Source organism: Phoenix dactylifera, unplaced genomic scaffold (genome assembly GCF_009389715.1).
Source record: "Phoenix dactylifera cultivar Barhee BC4 unplaced genomic scaffold, palm_55x_up_171113_PBpolish2nd_filt_p 000026F, whole genome shotgun sequence".
NCBI classification, from domain to species: domain Eukaryota; kingdom Viridiplantae; phylum Streptophyta; class Magnoliopsida; order Arecales; family Arecaceae; genus Phoenix; species Phoenix dactylifera.
This window is the reverse complement of record NW_024067667.1, coordinates 847,636-868,038: the sequence shown is the minus strand read 5'-3', so window position 1 is coordinate 868,038 and position 20,403 is coordinate 847,636. Positions and strand designations below refer to the sequence as shown.

The window sequence follows — 20,403 nt, the reverse complement described above, 5'->3', positions numbered from 1 at the left end:
TATGCTTGCAGGATCCAATCAAGCTATTCATTAAAATCATGTCAAGCAGTCTGGAAGAGCCACAGGTACATGCAGATAATGCTTTGATTAGCAGTTCCTTTTTACATAAGTTCTACCTTTGTGAAACCAATAAAGTATTTCATTGAGTGTTATCAAACCAAAGGAGTTAGACATGCACGAAGATATCTCATGAAAATGGATAATGTCCTAGTCTATTGTCTTAATTTAGTTTTACATGTAGTGACATCAGCGGAATCCTCGGGGTGCGCAGTTAACAACTATATGAAAATTTGAAATTATCTCCTGTGTTTTGCTTGCATTGCATGAAATGGTTTCATCAAGCCTCTATCTTTTGTTATGGCATTGCAGAAAGGAAAAGAAGAAAATTTGCCCCCATCATTCTAGCATCTGGATTGTTTTTTCCTTTATTTTTTTTTATTTTTAATGAGAGGTATGCAGAGATTGAGCAGTTTTTATTTCTTTAGGAAGCAAAATTATAATAATGCAATAAGGGCAATATCTGGCACAGGATTTGAGTCACTCTTTTTATTGATTCGTACATGTTATGCTTTTTATGTTGTTATTAAAAAGTTCTGAGTTATCATTTTTGTGGCAAAATATGGAATTGCAGGTTGGAGGCCATTAACTATTGGTTTCATGCAATGTGTTTTTCTGGATGAATGGGAAAAATGAAATTCTACTTTACAGTGAATACTTAAGAGATCCAAATCACCTTAAAATACTGCTAGCTTATTTTTCAGTGCGTACAATGGGTACCTTGACAGTATTCAAAATAATCAAAACAATCATCTTCTTTGGCAGTTTACAGCTGACATTGTTAGGAAAAATAAGATTTGATGCATGGGTTCCCATGATAATGCTGAGACTTCAGTTTAGGCCTATCCTGGTTATAAATGTGCATGATGAGGAGTCTAATACCTGCTCCATGGGACAATAAAGTATTCCAATCTGCTCATTTCACTGGATGAATTAACTGTAAACAAGCAAAATGTGACCAGAATTACAGTAAACTGTCCAGTTGAGTTAAGAAAGAAAAATTCATTGGATGAATAATGCCGCAGAAGCCCAAAAGATGTGTTTCTGTCACTCAGCATTTCCATTTTAACATAATGCATGTTTATTTTTTATTCATCACTTCAGCTTCTCCTAACATTTATGTGCGGCTCAAGCATATCTCGAGATTTTCATTTTCCCTTTACTAGATACATATCATTGAATTTGTAAATAGTTGGCTTTTGGGATTTTTTATTGCAATTTTTATATTTGTTTCTTGACCTTGACAAAAATTGGAAATTCTAATCCAAAGCCTCTTCAATGCAATTTTAAACATAGTTGAAATCAATTCTTGAAGATCTCATGTTGGAAGGGGCTATGCCGATCAATGATCCAACAACAAGTCGAGATCACAAGGTACTTCATTGACCATTTCCCTTCTATGGACCTTCCATTTTGGAATTGTTGCATGAAGGTAATGTCATTTGGCAAATAGTTTCAGATTTGGGTAATCATATAGGCCTCACTGTTTATTTCTCCAAATGGCTTAAGTTGCTTTATATCAGGTCTGTGCTTATTTTGGTCCATAGTTTTGAGGGGTTTTAAGACTTTTGAGATTTTTTTTTAAATTGTTTGAACCATGTATCAGTTTTTCTTCTCTTTAGGACAACAATAACCTCAAGTTATTTGTAATCATAAATTCATATGCCAATTGCATATTTAGCTTGTGTCAATGCTTATCATAGGCTACAATTTTTTTACAAATCTAACTTGAATTGGAATGCTTGAAATGTTAGGGCTTACCCAACCCTTCTTATATGGAAAGAAACTTGTTAATATTTTGAACTGCGTAAGGTGAAGAAGATAGGAAAAAGCATAAAGGAAATTTTTTTCATTTTTTTTCATCTAGTTCGGCAAACGAAGAAAACACTGTAGCTTGACTTTATTTAGAGCCTATTTTTGAAATAAAATCAATTATTTGGTGTATGCTTGTAATTCATATGAGGCCAATCAAAATTTTAGGATTACAATTCCCGAACTAACATTTTCTAGCCATATTGGGTGCTATGTTTTGTTATGGGTATAGATGAATAATGAAAGGGAGCATTTGCATCTTTTCCTTGGTATGCATTTTGTGCACTAATTAGACTATTTTTTTCATTGTATGTGATGCAACAATAGAAAAGATCAAAATGCCTAGGCGTGAGACCCATGGAAATATATAAACGGAGGCATTCTAATACATTTTAAGTAGGAAAGATTTGTTAAATGAGAGGTCAATGTAACTTTAGAGGGCTAGCCTTGGCATAATAGTAAGGTTGCTTTATTGTGACCTGAGTGTCATGTGTTCAAAATATGGAAATAGCTTCTCTAGATATGGGTTTAAAATTGTGTACATTTGACCCCTCCTCAAACACTGTAGTGACAACAGGAGCCTCGTGCACTAGGCCACCATTTTTTAGAGTTTAGTCCAACTTTGTCATTTGTAGGAGGGTTTTAAATAATGGTGCTATAACCATTATAACTGCTGTTATAAAGCTTTCAGCATAGATAACAACTAGTATTTTCTTTTGTACCATTTCAAAATAAAATTCTATCTTCAAATTTCAAATCTTTTGCATTAAGGTTTCCTGCAAATTTGATTGTATGGTCCAAAAAATAATATTTTTTATATAATGAAAGTGAATGGAAAGAAAATGCTATTATTTTTTGTTATTGACAATGTCATTATTTTCTATTATTGCTCAATATTGTCTGTTATAATGCCATTATAACAGTGACTATTTTACTATAGACATTTTAAAAGCTACCGAGGCATTGTAATTTTAAAAGCTTCTATAGACATTATTTTCTGTTATAACCATAATAACAGTCAGTACTAGTTTGGAATGGGGCCGTTGTAATGGCATAATGCTTTATCTAAAATCTTGATTTACATGCAGACAGACGTGCACACACTGATAAAAAAATGCACAACATTTAGAATCTGGCCATTGAAAGACCGTGGAAACTTATGTGAGGACATTTTCATTAATTGATCTACAATGCTTTGATTGGGAGATTTGGTCAACTGTTATACAGTATATCACTTCTAACTCTTACATTACAAATTAAGTTGGTCATGGTAAGAGACATACTGAAGACACAGAAACATGTTATTTGCATGTGCAATGAATATTGAAGGGCCGTGGCGGTCTTGCTAGGAGCGGGGCACATACTTGTATTGAAAAGTTAGGAAATGTGAAGCAAAGGTAACATAGATGAAAATTCTACGGAGAAGTTTGTTAACAATCAATGTGTTCCTCCAGTGATATTGATGGTGAAGAAAGACCAAAAATGTTGACTTCTAATAGTTGGGCAAGTTTTTTTTGGGTTATATTTAAAGTATAGATTAGCTCTTATCACAATCTACATATAATATACTGTGCTTAAACGAAGCAACTAGTTAATACATGATAGCTGAAATGTGATACAGAAATTAGACACAGATGACACAATAATCATATGGATTGCGAAAATCAGCTTTGGTAAAAGTGTTGATTTTTAAGATTGGTCGGAGAAAGAAGATGCATTATGCAGCAACAGGGCAATGCTCAACCATCAAATGGCCTTTATGATCAGTTCAACTTTTATTAGCATGTAACTGCAATGGTGGAACTACGATTTTCCCTTAGGGAGGATGAATGCTAGCCACAAGCCAACGCTAAAAGAAGAAATTTACAAGCCAGAAGGACCATGGTGAAATCTTCTAGGGCTTAGAGAAAGGAAAAAAGGATTTGATTATTGGTTCTCTAGTCAAAAGAAAATACTTCAAAAGGATAGCAAAACCTATGCATATGACAGGTTTGGAAAACCACCAAAGGTACGAAAAACTTTAAGAGATGATCGACTGTTTGGTATTCTTATTGCTTTGATCTTGCAAATAAAAAGCTTGTTCATTGAAGAACTATAGCTGCAGTGGTGATAGGAATAAAGTCTGCATACAAACTTGAAAAGTATTATAATGTAAGGCTTCTTTGCCACACCATCAGTTTTGGGGATCTGATCCTCCTTGTGTCGAAAAACAAAGCATATGGTTCTTGATTATGTAACACCTAAGTTCTAAATGGCTACACAAGAAATATTTTTCACTATTTATGTTGAACAAATATAAGTGTGAAACTCTATCTTTTGTAACACTTTTGGTCTCATTGTACAATATAATTTACTCATCAACGTATAACTCTAGCCAACTCTGGATAAGGATTAATCTGAAGTTTATCATTACATTGTTCAAAGATATTGAACGAGCTTCATGTATATTTATTGAGCTTCATGCACATCTTATCTTGAATGTTCATGGACATAATAAACAATATAATGAGACGACATTTTGGAGGAGTTTTGAACGTTGGGGGTTGTTGTCCCTAATGGATGATGTAGGCCTTAAGATTTTAATTACACTTTTAAATACTCCTAGAGTGTATGCATGCACATACTTTATTCCTATTAAGCTTATTAAGTATTGATTATTTAATAGATTAAATGCCACTCATGGCATCTCAGTTTCATATCAGCAGTAAAACATGATAAGCATAAGCTGCTTAAGATGTCAAAAATGAGATTTAGATAAAATGTGCTTCATTAAAAGAAAGAAACTGATTTTCATTATGGCAGCAAAATAATCTATGTTCTTTTCTTTGTTCTTTCATGTAAATATTGTTGCAAAAGTTGATCTATTAATTTTTTTGTAGCAAAAAATTGAATTTATGCTCCTCAAAAGTTTGTGTCTATACTTGCTCATTCATTCAGTAAAGGTTATTGATTTTTTTCAGCATTATAAATTGTGCTTGGGGAAAAGTGATTGCTATCATTGGGATCTCTTGGAAGCACAAGAAAACAAACTGAGGGTAAGCTACCTGAGAACTTATGAATGTTCTAGGTGGAAGTTATCAACATTTATGATGCTTCTCCAAAATGTATTCTAAAGGACAAATAACCAAAAATAATTTCTGTCTTCCACATAATGTGTGTACTTATGGACATATTAAGTTATGCCACTAGTTAATCTTATGTGAAATGTATTGTAGATTTCCTTTTGGTTAATCTTCTATTATGGAAGTCTTGTAGTTAGTTTTAGCCTTGAGTCAATTGGAACAATTTGATACAAGGTTGGCTTGATATGGCCTAATTGTAGTGTCGTCAGCTTTACAATGATGATATCAGATACATTTCAAAGGTGGGGTAAGCTAGTTTCTAGCTTGGAAGCTTGTTAAGGCAATTTTCCATCTTCCAAAATTATACCCATGAGAGAGGGTCTTGTAGATCCAGATATTGGCATTGAAAATCAAATTAGTCATGCTATCTACTCCTAGTGAAAAAAAGAAAGAAAAGAAAAGAATAGAAGAGGGGAAGAAGGAAATGGATTGCATTTGGTCAAAAGGGGCATAAGTTATGTGCTCCTTGTATGTACATTTCATATATCTCTTGACAACATGAAAGAGACAATAGAAAATAAAGAAGAGTCTTTAAGTCCTGTACAGTTGTGTATCAATTGATATATGTATATGTAAGTTAAGAATGTATAATATGATCTTTTAGTCTTGAGCTCATCCTAGATTGGCCTGGGAGTGGTCTGCATCTGGCCAAGAATGCCTTTATTATGCTTGCTCAACCCAGACACAATTTTTTTTTTTTTTTTTAAGTTAAATCCAACTCAAACAAAGCATGATCGTCAATGCCCTAGGTTCTTGACCAATTGGAGTGCCTTTAGGTGATTCCACAAAAGTTTTCTCCATGTCTCCTACTATGTGGTGCAGGCTTACTTTTCAATGTTTTTGTGGCATGAAAGGAGAAAACCAATTTTTCAGGTGGGAAAGATGCCATCTATGAGTTAATACATTTGTGGTCGCCGGTATATGATATAAGCACTTGTTGAAGGTCTTTTTGACGATAAAATTGTGCCTTCAAATAGAGTGGATAGGAGTCAGCAATTCTTGATCTGATAACAATTTTATCTACAGCTTCTTCTTTTTTCCTGAAAGTCTAGGAGGTCCTTTTTCACATAGTATTATTGTGTATTGAAGCTCAAACTCATCATTACATCATCTATATATATGTCCAAAAATGTATGGGAAATATGGTTCTTACAGTTTTATATGCATAAGGACTGTCTTCATTGAGGCTCCAGAATAAACAAGTTCTCAAGCAAAAATGACATTTTATTAGGATATAGAAAGAAGACTTCTTTTATTAATTGTCAAAGGCCAAAGAATAAAACTCTCCATCTGAACAACTTGTTCCTCCTTTTAGGTCTTTCATTTCTTTCTCAATTATGCTATGCAGCTAACTTAAGTCGATCTTTTCATGTCTGAAAAAGTTTGTTCATCAGACAATGAGAAGAAAATATTGTTGCCACTTTCTGATCTTCTGTTCTTCAAGGTCCTAATACCCGTTTCTTGATTGTTTGCTTTGAGCACGATGAACTTAATATCATTTGTCATCATCATTCTTTCACTTGCATGACTGAATATTAGATCGAATGTCACTGAAGTTTTTCACTGACTTTGCAGGAGCTCAGGACTTTGCTATTGAACATCAGGGTTGAATTCACAACTTTGCAGACCCAATTACAAAATGATTTTGTACAACTAGGTAAGCAACAAACAATTTGACATTGAACTGCTTCCAGTTTTTAAAACTTATGAAATCATGAATACTGGATTTCAATGTATCTAAGGGACATCAATTTTCAGGGTTTGCCCGAGTTTCCTAAAGTTTATGCTCCACAGACCGTGCCTAAACCATAGGTTGTGTTTGGTCGCTGTGTAAGCTAACCCAGATCAAATGGGTTAACTTACTCCTAAATCCTAACCCCCTCTAATCCAGAGTAACATTAAATGCTATAGGGTGGAATAGCTTACTCTGGAAGAAGTAGCTCTGTCAACTTTTTCAAAATGTCCGATTTGTCCTCGGAATAAAATGTCTACTTTTCTTTTTATGTGGTAAAAGTGGAATAAATGAGTTGTAGGGGTCTTATTACTCTTTAGACCCCCTTTAACCTTGAAACAGATGAAACCTTGGAGAATCAATGAGAAGCAAATTTGGATTCATTCGAAGATGTTGCAGTATGTATAATCTCAAGATGTTCCAGTTTTTATAGTCTCACATTGAAAAAGTTTTTCTTCTCTTTGGTTTAGGAATCCAGATTCAAGGGATATCTGCTGCTGCTCATGGGTATCATCAAGCTGTCAAAGAAAACCGGCATCTTTATAACATTCTTCAAGAATTAAGAGGTATGTTTGCATCATAGACTGACATATTTTACTTTGTGACATTTAACGAAGATTTCTCACTCTATTTTTTTAGGAAATATCCGAGTATTTTGCAGGATCAGGCCAATGTTCAATGAGGAAGCGAAATGTACCATAGACTACATTGGAAGTGATGGTTCATTAATGGTTATTGATCCAGCTAAACCACAAAATGCAGGCAAAATATTTCAGTTTAACAAAGTTTTTGGCCCAACTGCTACACAGGGTAATCTCTTCACCATTTTATAGTTATCTTGGAAGGTTCTAACAATGCATGAATATCATTTCTGACCTTAATTGTGCAGATGAAGTATACAGGGACACCCAAGATCTAATAAGATCTGTCATGGATGGCTATAATGTATGCATACTTGCCTATGGTCAAACAGGATCTGGTAAAACGCATACCATGGTACGTTCTTTTATAGATGCCTTTTCCTAGTGCTCATATTACATGATTCTTGGAAGTTCTGATTTAACTGGACTTACTAGTCTTGCGCGTACTTTTTGCTTGTCAGTGTGGCCCGTTAAACAGATCAAATAAGGACACAGGAATCAATTACATGGCGCTGAATGATGTATTTCAAATATCCAGTATCAGGAAGGATGTAACATATGAGATTTGCGTTCAGATGGTTGTAATTTATAATGAGCAAGTTCATGACCTTCTAGTAGAAGATGCATCAAACACAAAATATCCTTTCGTGCTGTATTATTTATTTATTTTTGCTTCTCTTGTTTAGCAAATCTTTGGTTCTCTTACTGGGCTGTTAATTTTTAACTACAAGAGTACATTAGAAATTAGGAGTTGTTCGAGCAATGGGGGGCTGAGCCTTCCAGATGCTAGCATGCACCTTGTGCAGTCTAGTGCTGATGTTCTTGATCTGATGAAATTGGGCGAGAAGAATCGTGCATTTTTCTCAACAGCAATGAACCACAGAAGCAGCCGCTCTCACAGGTGCTAAATTTATACTTCACCTGGCAGATACCAACTTTTGGATTTCTCCTTGTAGTGACCATAAAAATTTTGGTGTGCAGCGTGTTGACAGTACATGTGCATGGTAAAGACATTTTAGACAGCACTACTTGTAGTTGCCTGCATTTGGTGGACCTTGCTGGCAGTGAGAGGATGGATAAATCTGAAACCACAGGAGACCGACTGAATGAGGCACAGCATATCAACAAATCTCTTTCCTGTTTGGAAGATGTCATTACAGCCTTAGCTCAGAAGAATCCTCACATTCCATATGGAACTAGCAAGCTCACCCAATTGCTACAAAACTCACTAGGTTCTAGTTCAACTCTTTTTCTTTTTGCTTTTTTTTAAAAAAATAACTTCTGTTCAGGGTTTTAAAATGGATGGGATGTGCTGCTCATTTATTTTGTTGAAATGTCTGTAGGTGGAAATGCAAAGATGTTAATGTTTGCTCATGTGAGCCCAGAAGCTGATTCTTACAGGGAAACAATCAATACGCTGAAATTTGCCCAAAGGGCTTCCACTGTGGAACTTGGTGCTGCTCATTTGAACAAAGAAAGCAGTGAGATCAGGGAACTTAAAGAACAGGTATAGTTGGCTATACAATTTTTGGTTCTATACAGTGCCTTGCTAATTCTGCACCTTGTGGTTTTTCATGCTTGCAAGTACATAATCTTCCATGTATAAGCAACATAGCAATATGACAGTGTCCTGCAGTGTTTTGAAGAAGAATTGGCAGTTAAGTTAGGGCCTGTTCAGATGTCCGGTCGTGGTAGGTGGTAACTGCAAGATATCTCAAGGCTTCCACATGGTCCGGACATAAGGTAGAGGTGAGGAGAGAAAAGTGCGCTCTAGTAGGGGTTGTCAAGATCTCATGATCCTTAGAAAATGCACAGGAAACCAGCAACACCCGGTTGCACCATTGCTTACTCTCTTTAGTTCTGTTCTACACTCCTTGTCTTCTGCTCTTGTGCGATATTTCGCATGGGGACCACATGCAGACATATCAATATGAAAAATGTAATGGGATATAAGATAATGCAATCAGCTCAATGTTCAATGGGCTAAAGTTATGAAAATATGTAGGATTTTACCATAGTTTGTACACAGTACCGACGATTGATTTTGTCATGACAGGCATGCATACTCGCATTATTTGTAAAATTTAAATTGTGTTATTTTCGCATGTTTTCTGCTAGATTTGAAAGTCATGTTCTTTGTACATGCATGATGATCCTACCTGATGTGGATAATAACTATAGTAACTATACTTTTGCAGAGAGATAGTCTCAAGATGGCATTGGCAATCAAGGAAGATGAGAAGGCCATGTCTTCACAAAAAATGAAAGAAAATGCTCCAAACTTGGACAGATTGAAACAAATCACAGGGCGTAACCATCCACGTCCACGAAGGTTGAGCATTGAGAATCCTACTGCTCTGAAGAATGGAACAGTGAACAACCCAGATGAAACAAAGTTGCTGAAGTCCCCTAAATCAGGACTTAAACTTCCTACAGACTATGCCCCAATTTATAACCGGAGGTTGAGCTCAGACAGTTCCATGCGTGAAGAGAAAAAGCAAGAATTTAAAACTGCAGTTTCACAAGTAGCCATCACCATTTATAGAATTTAATTACTGATTTATTGCTTACAGTTTTTTGATTGCTGCAATTTTGGGATGGCAGATTTATTCAAAATTCTCTGAAGAAGAGTCACTTAAAGAGAACATACTTTGGCGTCAACTGGAAATTCAAGACTCTGCAGATGCAAAAGCAAGCTTGGATAATGAGAAGTGTTGCAGCATTGTTGCTACAGAGGCCTTCCATCAATGCTCTCCTGGTACTTGCACTTCTTCTTGTTGCAGTCAGCTGCCAAAGATGGAGAGCAGATCTCAAATGCATCTCCATCAGAAAACCTCGGATCCTGCAGTAAAATTGGATGAGCTGAGCAGATCTCGAATACATGTCCATCAGAAAACCTCTGATCCAGCAGCAAAATTGGATGAGATAGTGACAACTTCAGATGAGATTAGTTTTGTTACAAAATCTCAGACAAGGAGCTCCAATATTAATGCTAGCAGAAGAGGATCTCATATGAGGAAATCTCCACAGGGCACTGGAAAATTTGTTCATGGCTCCGAAAGAAGGTATTTGCTGAGATGTTTGAATATCTTTAAATGATTCCACCTGTTTTGCTAAGCAGAATGGAGGCAACCTATTAGTAAATCGTATCACCTTTTTTCTAAGAAAAAATTCGTATCAGAATTCATGATTTTCTTCTTTCAAATTACAGGAGCATCCAGTATCCCTCAGAAACATCTTCAAAATTTGCTAAAAGCAACAGTATTGACGTGAAGTCACCAATTACTGCTGATGCCAGGTCAAAAAGGAGGCAATCATTTCCCAATGTTCAGAGGAATTTGAATGTTCCACGGAGATCTTCGCTTGGTGGGATATCAGTGAATTCATGTGAGTAGAATTCTAGATAGCTAAATGCTCTCTGCAAAGCTTGCCGATTGCTGATTCATCCTCCAATCGGAGGAAATTCACCCACACATCAAATAACCTATGAATTGATAATAGGATAATATGGAAACACAAAGAATGATGTATATTAGTACATGATATTATAGCATTATATCCACTTCTAGGGTCCTTTTAACGTTTTGAGGTGTTTACTTGTTTTGAAATTATATTAATAGCTCAGTTGTCTTTAGTTCCAAAAGAGTCATGTACACTTTGTCTAGCTCGTCATACTACAAGCAAAAACCCCCTTGAATGTCTTTTCTGGTCCTCCAATTTTACCCACTGCCAGTTTCTACTTCTTTTCTGGTATCCTTCTGTCACAAGTCAGGGCTGCCATGTCTGGCTGATCCAATGGCAAGGCTATAATTTTTGCAGGATTTCTTTTTGTCTTCAGTCTTCATGATTAGCTTGTCTATCTTTTTTCCATATCGATGTAAATATGTTGTCGTTAGGTGTGCATATATGCGCACATGTGCTTGTGCATGCATGTTTCACAAATAGCAGAAATATATATTTTTGTTTTAAATTTTGAGAACTAGGATGGGTGGATTATATGGCAGTCAAGTTAATATTCAGAGAACTCTGCATTGTCACCATTGTCATTTGTATAGCTATTTAGATGCAGATATGATGGTAAGTTTACAAATTTTGCTGTTTCATTTCCTCTCCCTTTTGGTTCATTTATACTGCTTACTGCTGCTATATGATGGTATATTCATAGCTCTATGCAGTATCATCATGGATGAGGAATCCCATATTAAATTTTATTTCATATACCATGTCTAAAATGTAGTAAGGAAAATGCGATGTTCTAATGGTAGGATTTCCATGTAATGATAGTTCTGTTTCATGACAGCTTCAAGTGATACCCAAAGTGCAAGAACTCAATCAATACAGTCCTCTATGAAGGCCAAAAAAAGATGGTTATGAATCTAATGCTGCTGAAAAGGTGAGCTCCTAATTTGCTTGATGCTCTGTTATATATACATTGCACAAGTGATTGCTTCTTCTTGAAACTTTTGGAGGAAGATTTTTGGAAGCGTAATTTTGTTGATTAAAGAAGCATATAATATTCTCAATTATTACAGAGAAGCCACTGTCTGTTCTAACTGTAACTTTCATCAATTGATCCTTTTTTTCTTTGTCAAGAATATTGGTTCGCTTATATTTTTCATGCAATGCATTCTGGATATATAATTAGTTGACTTGACTCAAAGGGATTGCACTTGAAGCTACATTAATAAATTTGTAGTTTTTTAAATACAAGCTTCCTGATAAAAATAAAGTCACAGCATTTTTGTTCTTCTGAGGTAGAGAAATTAGTTTGTATGCATAAGAATCCTCTTCAGGATATTATTTTGGTTATGTGGATTATTGGCTTTACATGTTGTGAGAAACAATCTTTTTAAAAAGCAAAATATATACAGAGAATCTATAACAAGAAACATAGCATGAGGCAAGTTTTTCCAAATTAGAAGCAAATGCTGGACACATATAATTTCTACTGCTTTAGAACATGCTTGTTTAAATCCTGACCAAACTTTGCCATTACATGCAGACCAACATATGCAACGTGATTGATGGATTTTTTTTTAATATATTTTGTACTCAATTCCAAATCTGACCTGGTTCACTTAATATATGATCAAGCATGTATCAACCTAATTTTGAACTAGGCAGAACATTAGTGATTAGCTTATTACAAATAGATTATTGCCCTTAAATTGCTCCAGACTGAAATCTAGATTCGTTTGGAAAAGTACAACACCAAGATCCATCAAGACAATTTTCACTTCTATTCTTAGGCTTTGGCTTCACTTGTTGGTAGTTGATTATGTGCATGCCATTTCTGTAACCAGGAGCAAACTTAAAGGCATAGTTTGTATTGGTTAGAAAAAACTAAAAGACCTAGATTATGCATTTTCCTTGTCTTCTTATAAAGTAGACACTACACCAATACAAACTTAAGGGTCTCTTGTTTCATCCCACAATTTGGTAGACCAACCAGCATTGCCATCAATCCATCTCAAATGTCACCTTTTCCAATTTCCCTGAAAAAAAAATCAAGTGTGTGACATTAAGTACCTAAATTCTTGATTGTCTAGTAAAGGGGAATTCGCAAACTGCCATATGTAATCCTTGAACATTGAATTTTGCAGACCAGAGATAAGTTATAATTCTTTAGACTTCAATATATTAATTACTTGGTGAAAGTTACTTAAAATGAGAACTAGAAGAGTTGAGTGTAGTTTCTGAATCTATTAAGGATTCTCTATCTTACATATAAAGTTCCCTTTCTTTTGTAGTTAGTTTAGGAGTTATGAGTCATTTTATCTTTTTTTATTTTGAATTTTTGCATGTACGCTCTTATAAATTATTCTTTTTGCATGTATATTTTTATAAAAATCTAAAATTGCATGTACACCCTTGCAAATTTGGCACTTGCATGTGTATCCTTATAAATTATTTCTTTCTACGTAAGTACCTTTATAAATTATTTCTTTTTATTTATTTATCCTCATAATTTATTTTAGATGTATATCCTTATAAATTATTCCTTTTGTGTCTATACCTTAGCACAATAAAAGTAGATATGCAAAAGAAAATAATTTATAAGGGTATACATGTAAATAGAAAATTTGCAAGGATCTATGTGAACTTTCAGATATTAACAAGGGTATACATGCAAAAAGACTAATTGATAAGGGTATATGCACAAATAATAAATTTATGACGGGGTCCACACAATTTCAAATATAATAAGGGTATATATGTAAAAAATTCTTTTATTTTTCTTTTAATTCTCTTTTATTTTCTTTGTTAGATTTGTATCATTGTTAGTAGAACTTTCAAATCCAGTCATCTTGATATCAAAAGATCATAGTTGGAGCATGGCTTTCATTAATATTCAAAAGCAAATTGATGTAATGTACCCAAAATAAAAAAAAGTAAATGCTTGTATTCTTTGTGAGAGTCGGCCTAATTTGGCCCATCCCAGATTGAAGTTGGCAAGCCCACCGACTTCTATCGGCAAAAATTCAAAATTTTAGGATCGGAATAGAGGAATTGTGTTCGTTTGCCCGATCCCCTATTCGTCGGAAATAAGGTTGCTGAGGATGGCTAGCGCCACTTCTGTAGGGTTGGTGCCAACGACAATCAGCCGTTAGGGTAACGACTGACATTATTGCTGTTAGGTTGAGCTTATCTTCTCTCCCAAAACCTCTATTTAAACCCTTCTTCTCCTCGATTGACCCACTGCCGCTTACCTCCCTACCTCCTTCCTCCTTTCTTCTTCTCTGGTGGCCGGTGTACCACCTTGGTCGAGCATTGCCGCCCAAAACTCCCCACTTTGTCTTTAGTTTTTGAGTGCCTTGTCTCCGACTGCTCCTCCGGCCGTAGCCGATGTCGAGTTGGAAGCTTTCTCCTCCCCTCTCCTGTCTTTCGGTAGGGTGGGTTCTCGCCCCCCACCCCTGCTTTGCAATGAAGGCAGGAGAGCGATAGAGAAGAAAATAAAAAGAAGAAAAGAAAAAAAAGAGAGACAAAAAAAAAGAGAAAATAAAAGAGAGAGAGAGAAAAATTAAATAAATAAATAAATAAATCTACAGAGAGATTTCATTCTTAGTTCAACCTTTCTCTTTCTACTTGATTTGTATATCCTAGACTGATTTATCTAGTTGGGACTTGAGCTTGTTGAAGTCTATTTCAGGTTGCTCAGAGCTTTTTAATTTATATTTAGATTTTTAAAAAGTGAATAGCAAGTAATTTATTTTTCTTAAATGGTTTTCATAGGCATAACGGATTTGTCCAATTGAACCTAGTGATCTTTATCTTTGGGCAAACAAAGGTAAGTGATCCTGGTACGAACCTTATTAATTTTAAATTACTGATCAATTTTAAGTATGAAATTATGAATTACATTTGACATGTTGATCCCGCATTTTCTTAAAAAAATTAGGATCAAGCATATGATTGTAAATATTCTATATTTTTGGCTAAATAGCATTATTACTAAATACTTTATTGTAAATGATTTACGTATGAATTATAATTATGAAAAATTGCATATTACTTTGAAAATGATATATATGGCATGATTGTATATGTTAAACTTTTGTGATGTCATTTAGTATTTCTAATCTAATTATGAAGGTATGATTTATGAAAAGTATGAAATATTTTACGAGCTCTTAGATAGCTATGACCATCTCTACTAATAGAGGCCAATCGACACTTTAAATCTAGAATCCAATAAAAATAGTTCTTTGTCAATGGGTTAAAATTGGTAATGAATATAAACTGTGATATCTTGTCGATTACAAAGATGACCCTATCACGAGTTATAGTGACTGTAGCGTGAAAAAAATCTATCAGCACTGTTACGGGGGAACTTAGCCACCATGCCCCACGTGACCGGCACACGCGCCCAGGAAGACTACGGCAACCCGGACATCTTCGTCTCCGCAGCCCGACCCCGAGTCGGCTGCCCCTTGATCCAGCAATCCGACCCCGAGTCGGACATCTTCGTCTCCGCAGCCCGACCCCGAGTCGGCAGCCCCTTGATCCAGCAATCCGACCCCGAGTCGGACATCTTCGTCTCCGCAGTCCGACCCCGAGTCGGCAGCCCCTTGATCCAGCAATCCGACCCCGAGTCGGATATCTTCGTCTCCGCAGCCCGACCCCGAGTCGGACATCTCTCGATAACGACAGGCTATTCCCCAGAGGCACGCCGCAGCCTCCTGCTCCACTACTCCCTGCAACGGTTGTATCTGGCGCTGCTCCACGATCCCCTGTAACAGCCGTACAAGGCGGAGCTCCACTACGCCCTGTCATGGCCGTACCCAGCGCTGCCCCACGACGCCCTGTAACGGCCGTGTCAGTGACAGCTCCATCGTGCCCCACGATGACGAACCCCCCTGAAAGACCCCCCAGCCTGGTATATATGCGGCTAGGGGGAGGAGGGGGGGGGGTAAGCAAGAACTTCCAGTGCATTCTCTTACTTGCTACTATTATCTCTCCTTCTCCTCCAATCTCCTCTGACTTGATCGTCGGAGGGCCCCCACTACCCCAGTGGTGGTGCGAGGCTTGTTTGCAGGTTTCCCGGTGGAAGGTGGAGCGCAATCAATACCAACCAAGGCAACTCAAACGGAACCCCGTTCACACCGCCGTGCCAATCGTTCTCGGTTTGGACCACCAGCAACAGTTGGCGCTAGAAGGAGGGCACCGAATCTCAGAGCGATCGTAATGGCACGGCGAGGTGGTCGTGGAGCTTCCAATGCCTCCGGTCGCGGGGCCTCTCGCGCCTCCGGCCGGGAGGCCGCTGCGTCTCCAACACATTCTCAGCAACACTCCACCGCTCCACCTCCCATTCAGATGGTCGAAGCCGCTCAGTTCGACCAGTTAGCCCAGCAGGTTCGCACCCTCGTGGAGGCAGTGCAGAACCTGCAGGGTGTGATGTCTCGGGCGCCGCAGCGGGCCCAGGAGCCGCTGCTCCCTGAGCGCTCACCTGTCCTCCTCAACCCGCGCTCCTTCCTCTTCCATGGGGAGGAGCGCCGGCGCGAGGAAGATTCTCGAGCACGGTCCATTCTGCCGGGACCTTCCCATCGGAGCTGCGCGGGGTACGAGAGGCGGGCCCGGGCGCGTTCCCAGACCCCCCAGTCCTCAAGGAACCCGCGCTCCAGTCGGTCCCCCTCTCGGTGCTCCTTGTCTCCCACCCATCGGTCGCGCTCCCTGGACCGGCGGGTGGACGATCTCCACCGACAACTCCAGGTCCTGAAGGGCCACTCCAAAGATCCCTTCGCCGACTTGGAGATCTCCTCCCAGCCGGCGCTTGCCTCGAGGATCCTGCGGACCCCGAATCCGCCGGGGCTTAAAATGCCGGCGATCGAGCCCTATGACGGGGCGGCGGACCCGCGGGATCACGTCGAGAGTTTCAGGACCCTTATGCTCCTCCACGGAGCATCAGATCCTCTCCTCTGCAAGGCCTTCCCGGCGACCCTCCGTGGCCCGGCAAGGGCGTGGTTCGCCGGCTTGGAGGCTAACTCAATCCAGTCCTTCGACCAGTTTACTCGCCTCTTCATCACCCATTTCGCCGTCAGTAGCCGGCGGCGACTGGTCTCCGACTCCCTCTTTGATGTCCGGCAAAACGAGGGAGAAAGCTTGCGGGATTATCTTACCCGCTTCAACAAGGCTACGCTGGAAGTCCGGAACCTGAGCCAGGAGGTGGCTCTTTCAGCCCTGAAGCGTGGCTTCCGAAAGGGCAGACTCACCTTCTCCCTGGACAAACGCCTGCCGCGGAGCTTCCCGGAGCTGTTGTCCCGGGCGAACCAGTATGCGGACGCCGAGGAGGCGGCCGCCCACCGGAGCAACGAGGCCGCCGAGATCCCTCCAAAGCTTGGGAAGAAAAGGCGAAAAGAGGCACGCCAGAGGAGGAGCCCGACGCCTCAACGTCGGCGCAGAAGCCTGTCGCCGGCGAGGAACCACGGCGCCCTACGCCCTCGTTCTCCGCCCCGACGTTTCAACCGGTACACTCCTCTCCTGACTCCCCGGGCCCAGATCCTCATGGAAATCAAGGGGCGGGAGGACCTCCCGGTCCCGAGACAGATGAAGAAGATTCCTGGGAGGAGGCCCTCTCGGGCGTACTGTGAGTACCACCGGGACCACGGCCACGACACCGAAGACTGCTTCCAGCTTCGGGACGAGATCGAGGCTCTCATCCGCCGAGGGCGTCTCGGTCGATATGTGAACGACCGACGTCCCCCCGCAGACTCGCGTCCGGCCGACCCGGCCCCTCAGGAGCCTCGGGAGCAGAATCGACCCGTCGCGGGCGTGATCCACACTATCACTGGGGGCTGCCCCCGGCCCGAGAGGAACGCAGGGGGCTCGACTGAAGCGTCAGGGGCAGCCGTCGCGAAGAGGCAGAGGGTCGGTAATGTAATCACTTTTTGTGATGAAGATGTAAAGGGGGTTCAGACCCCCCACGATGACGCCATGGTGATCTCCCTCACTATGGCAAACTATGATGTAAGGCGTGTTCTTGTGGATAGTGGAAGCTCAGCTGATATTTTGTTTTACGAGGCCTTCCAAAAGATGAGCTTGTCCAGACAATTGTTGCACAAAACATCCACCCCCCTCATAGGATTCACTGGTGACGCTATCTCGGCCGAAGGTGTCGTTGAGCTGCCTGTGACTGCGGGCATTGCACCCGCAGAAGCCACGGTGCGGCTCGGGTTCTTGGTCGTCCGTGTTTCCTCGGCCTACAACGCTATCCTCGGACGACCCGGACTGAACGCCCTTCGCGCGGTGGTCTCTACGTACCACTTGCTCATGCGGTTCCCCACGGCGGCCGGGATTGGAGAGGTCCGAGGTGACCAACCGACCGCAAGGCAATGTTTCCTAGCAACTCTCAAAGGGAAGAAGCCCGTAGAAGCCTTAAGCGTCGAGTCCCTGGACGCCAGAGACGAGGTGGCCTTGCGGCACGGGGAGCCGGCCGAGGGTGTGATCGAAGTTCCCCTCGAGGAAGGTCGCCCGGACAGGACGATCCGGGTCGGCGCCAATCTCGACCTGGGAGCTCGGGCCCGGTTGGTGGAATTCCTCCGAGCCAATGTCGATGTGTTTGCCTGGTCGGCGGCCGATGTACCTGGGATCGACCCGGAGGTCATTTCTCACGCCCTCAACGTCGACCCGACCCATCGACCGGTAAAACAGAAGAAGAGACACTGTGCCCCGGATCGGATCCGAGTGGTCGACCAGGAGGTAGACAAGCTCTTGGAGGCAGGATTCATAAGGGAGGTCAGCTACCCCGAATGGCTGGCAAATGTCGTACTTGTCCGGAAGGCGAGCGGAAAGTGGAGGATGTGCGTCGACTACACCGACCTGAACAAGGCATGCCCCAAGGATAGCTTTCCGTTTCCGCGGATAGACCAACTGGTCGACGCGACTTCCGGATATCAGCTGCTGTCTTTCATGGACGCCTTCTCCGGCTACAACCAGATAATGATGGCTCCACAGGACGAGGAGAAAACTGCCTTTATAACAGACCGGGGGCTGTACTGTTACAAGGTAATGCCCTTCGGTCTGAAGAATGCTGGCGCCACTTACCAGCGCCTCGTCAACAAAATCTTCAAAGAGCAAATCGGCCGGAACATGGAGGTGTACGTGGACGATATGCTGGTGAAGAGCCGCCATGCAGACCAGCACATCGCGGATCTGGAGGAGACTTTCGCCACCCTGCGGAAGTTTCGCATGAAGCTGAACCCAGCGAAGTGCGCCTTTGGCGCTTCGGCCGGGAGGTTCCTCGGTTTCATTGTCAACCAGCGGGGGATCGAAGCCAACCCGGACAAAATCAAGGCCATCCAAGATATGTCCCCTCCGACCAAAGTGAAGGAGGTTCAGGAGCTCGCTGGGAGGGTCGCCGCGCTCGGACGATTTGTGGCAAAATCGGCCGAACGCTGCCAACCTTTCTTCAAGGTGTTGAAACGCCCGAAAGACTTCCTCTGGACGGCCGAATGTCAAGCAGCATTCGACCAGCTCAAGGAATACTTGGCGTCTCCTCCCCTGCTGTCCAAGCCGCAAGAAGGGGAGATGCTCTACCTCTATCTGGCGGTCTCCCCAACCGCAGTCAGTGCGGTACTGGTTCGGGAAGAGGCAAAGCTCCAGAAGCCTGTGTACTACATCAGCCGGGTCCTACGGGATGCCGAGACGCGGTATACGAAGGCTGAAAAGATTGCCTTCGCGCTGCTGACCGCGACCAGGAGGCTTCGCCCCTATTTTCAGGCCCATTCTGTCACCCTCTTGACTGATCAACCGCTGCGGCAGATCCTCAGCAATCCTGAGAATGCGGGACGGCTGGTGAAGTGGGCAGTAGAACTTGGTGAGTTCGACATCCGCTACCAGCCCCGTCCCGCCATCAAGGCCCAGGCGCTCGCGGATTTCCTCGCTGAGTGCACGGTGCAGGAGGCGGAACCTAGGTCGTCGGAAACACCCAGCCTCGACCTCCCGATTTGGACGCTTCACATCGATGGGTCGTCGAACCCCGAAGGTGGAGGGGCCGGGCTGGTCCTTACCAGTCCTGATGGAGTGATAGCTGAGTATGCCTTGAGGTTCGGATTTCCAGTGACCAACAACGAGGCGGAGTACGAGGCCCTAGTCACGGGACTCAAACTCACCAAGGAGCTCGGCATCCGGCGCCTGAAGGTCTTCACCGACTCCCAGCTGGTGGTCGGGCAGGTCCGTGGGGAGTTCGAAGCCCGGAACCCGACCATGCAGAATTACGTCCGGAAGGTGCAAGCACTCATTCCCGACCTCGGCAGTGTCGACATCCAGCAGGTCCCAAGAAGTGAAAATGCCAGGGCCGACAGGTTGTCCCGCTTAGTGGGCGCAGACGCGCACAACTTGTCGAGGGCGATCTACCTGGAGACCCTGGATGCCCCGAGCATCGGCGAGGCTGGAGCGGTGATGGCGATTGATCCGGAGCCGTCTTGGATGGACCCGCTTGTCGCCTACCTCGCCGAAGGGATCCTCCCTGAAGACGAAGATCAAGCTCGGCGACTTGTTATGAAGTCCGCCCACTACGTACTCTATGAAGGGAGGCTGTATC

The 20,403-nt window shown here is 41.6% G+C and overlaps 1 protein-coding gene across 1 annotated transcript in view; it reads left to right on the top strand.

Moving 5' to 3' along the window:
* Positions 1 to 20,403, top strand: part of LOC103716940 (kinesin-like protein KIN-14A) — a 41,048-nt gene that overhangs the window by 12,211 nt on the left and 8,434 nt on the right. The window contains exons 6-20 of the mRNA XM_039115870.1: positions 12 to 65; positions 1,354 to 1,431; positions 4,830 to 4,904; positions 6,567 to 6,648; positions 7,194 to 7,289; positions 7,363 to 7,533; positions 7,613 to 7,719; positions 7,826 to 7,978; positions 8,051 to 8,265; positions 8,346 to 8,596; positions 8,708 to 8,871; positions 9,563 to 9,889; positions 9,969 to 10,429; positions 10,576 to 10,751; positions 11,665 to 11,757. Of these exons, the coding sequence (XP_038971798.1) occupies positions 12 to 65; positions 1,354 to 1,431; positions 4,830 to 4,904; positions 6,567 to 6,648; positions 7,194 to 7,289; positions 7,363 to 7,533; positions 7,613 to 7,719; positions 7,826 to 7,978; positions 8,051 to 8,265; positions 8,346 to 8,596; positions 8,708 to 8,871; positions 9,563 to 9,889; positions 9,969 to 10,429; positions 10,576 to 10,751; positions 11,665 to 11,738 (2,484 nt within the window). The 3' untranslated portion in view covers positions 11,739 to 11,757. The remainder of the gene's footprint in view (positions 1 to 11; positions 66 to 1,353; positions 1,432 to 4,829; positions 4,905 to 6,566; positions 6,649 to 7,193; positions 7,290 to 7,362; positions 7,534 to 7,612; positions 7,720 to 7,825; positions 7,979 to 8,050; positions 8,266 to 8,345; positions 8,597 to 8,707; positions 8,872 to 9,562; positions 9,890 to 9,968; positions 10,430 to 10,575; positions 10,752 to 11,664; positions 11,758 to 20,403) is intronic.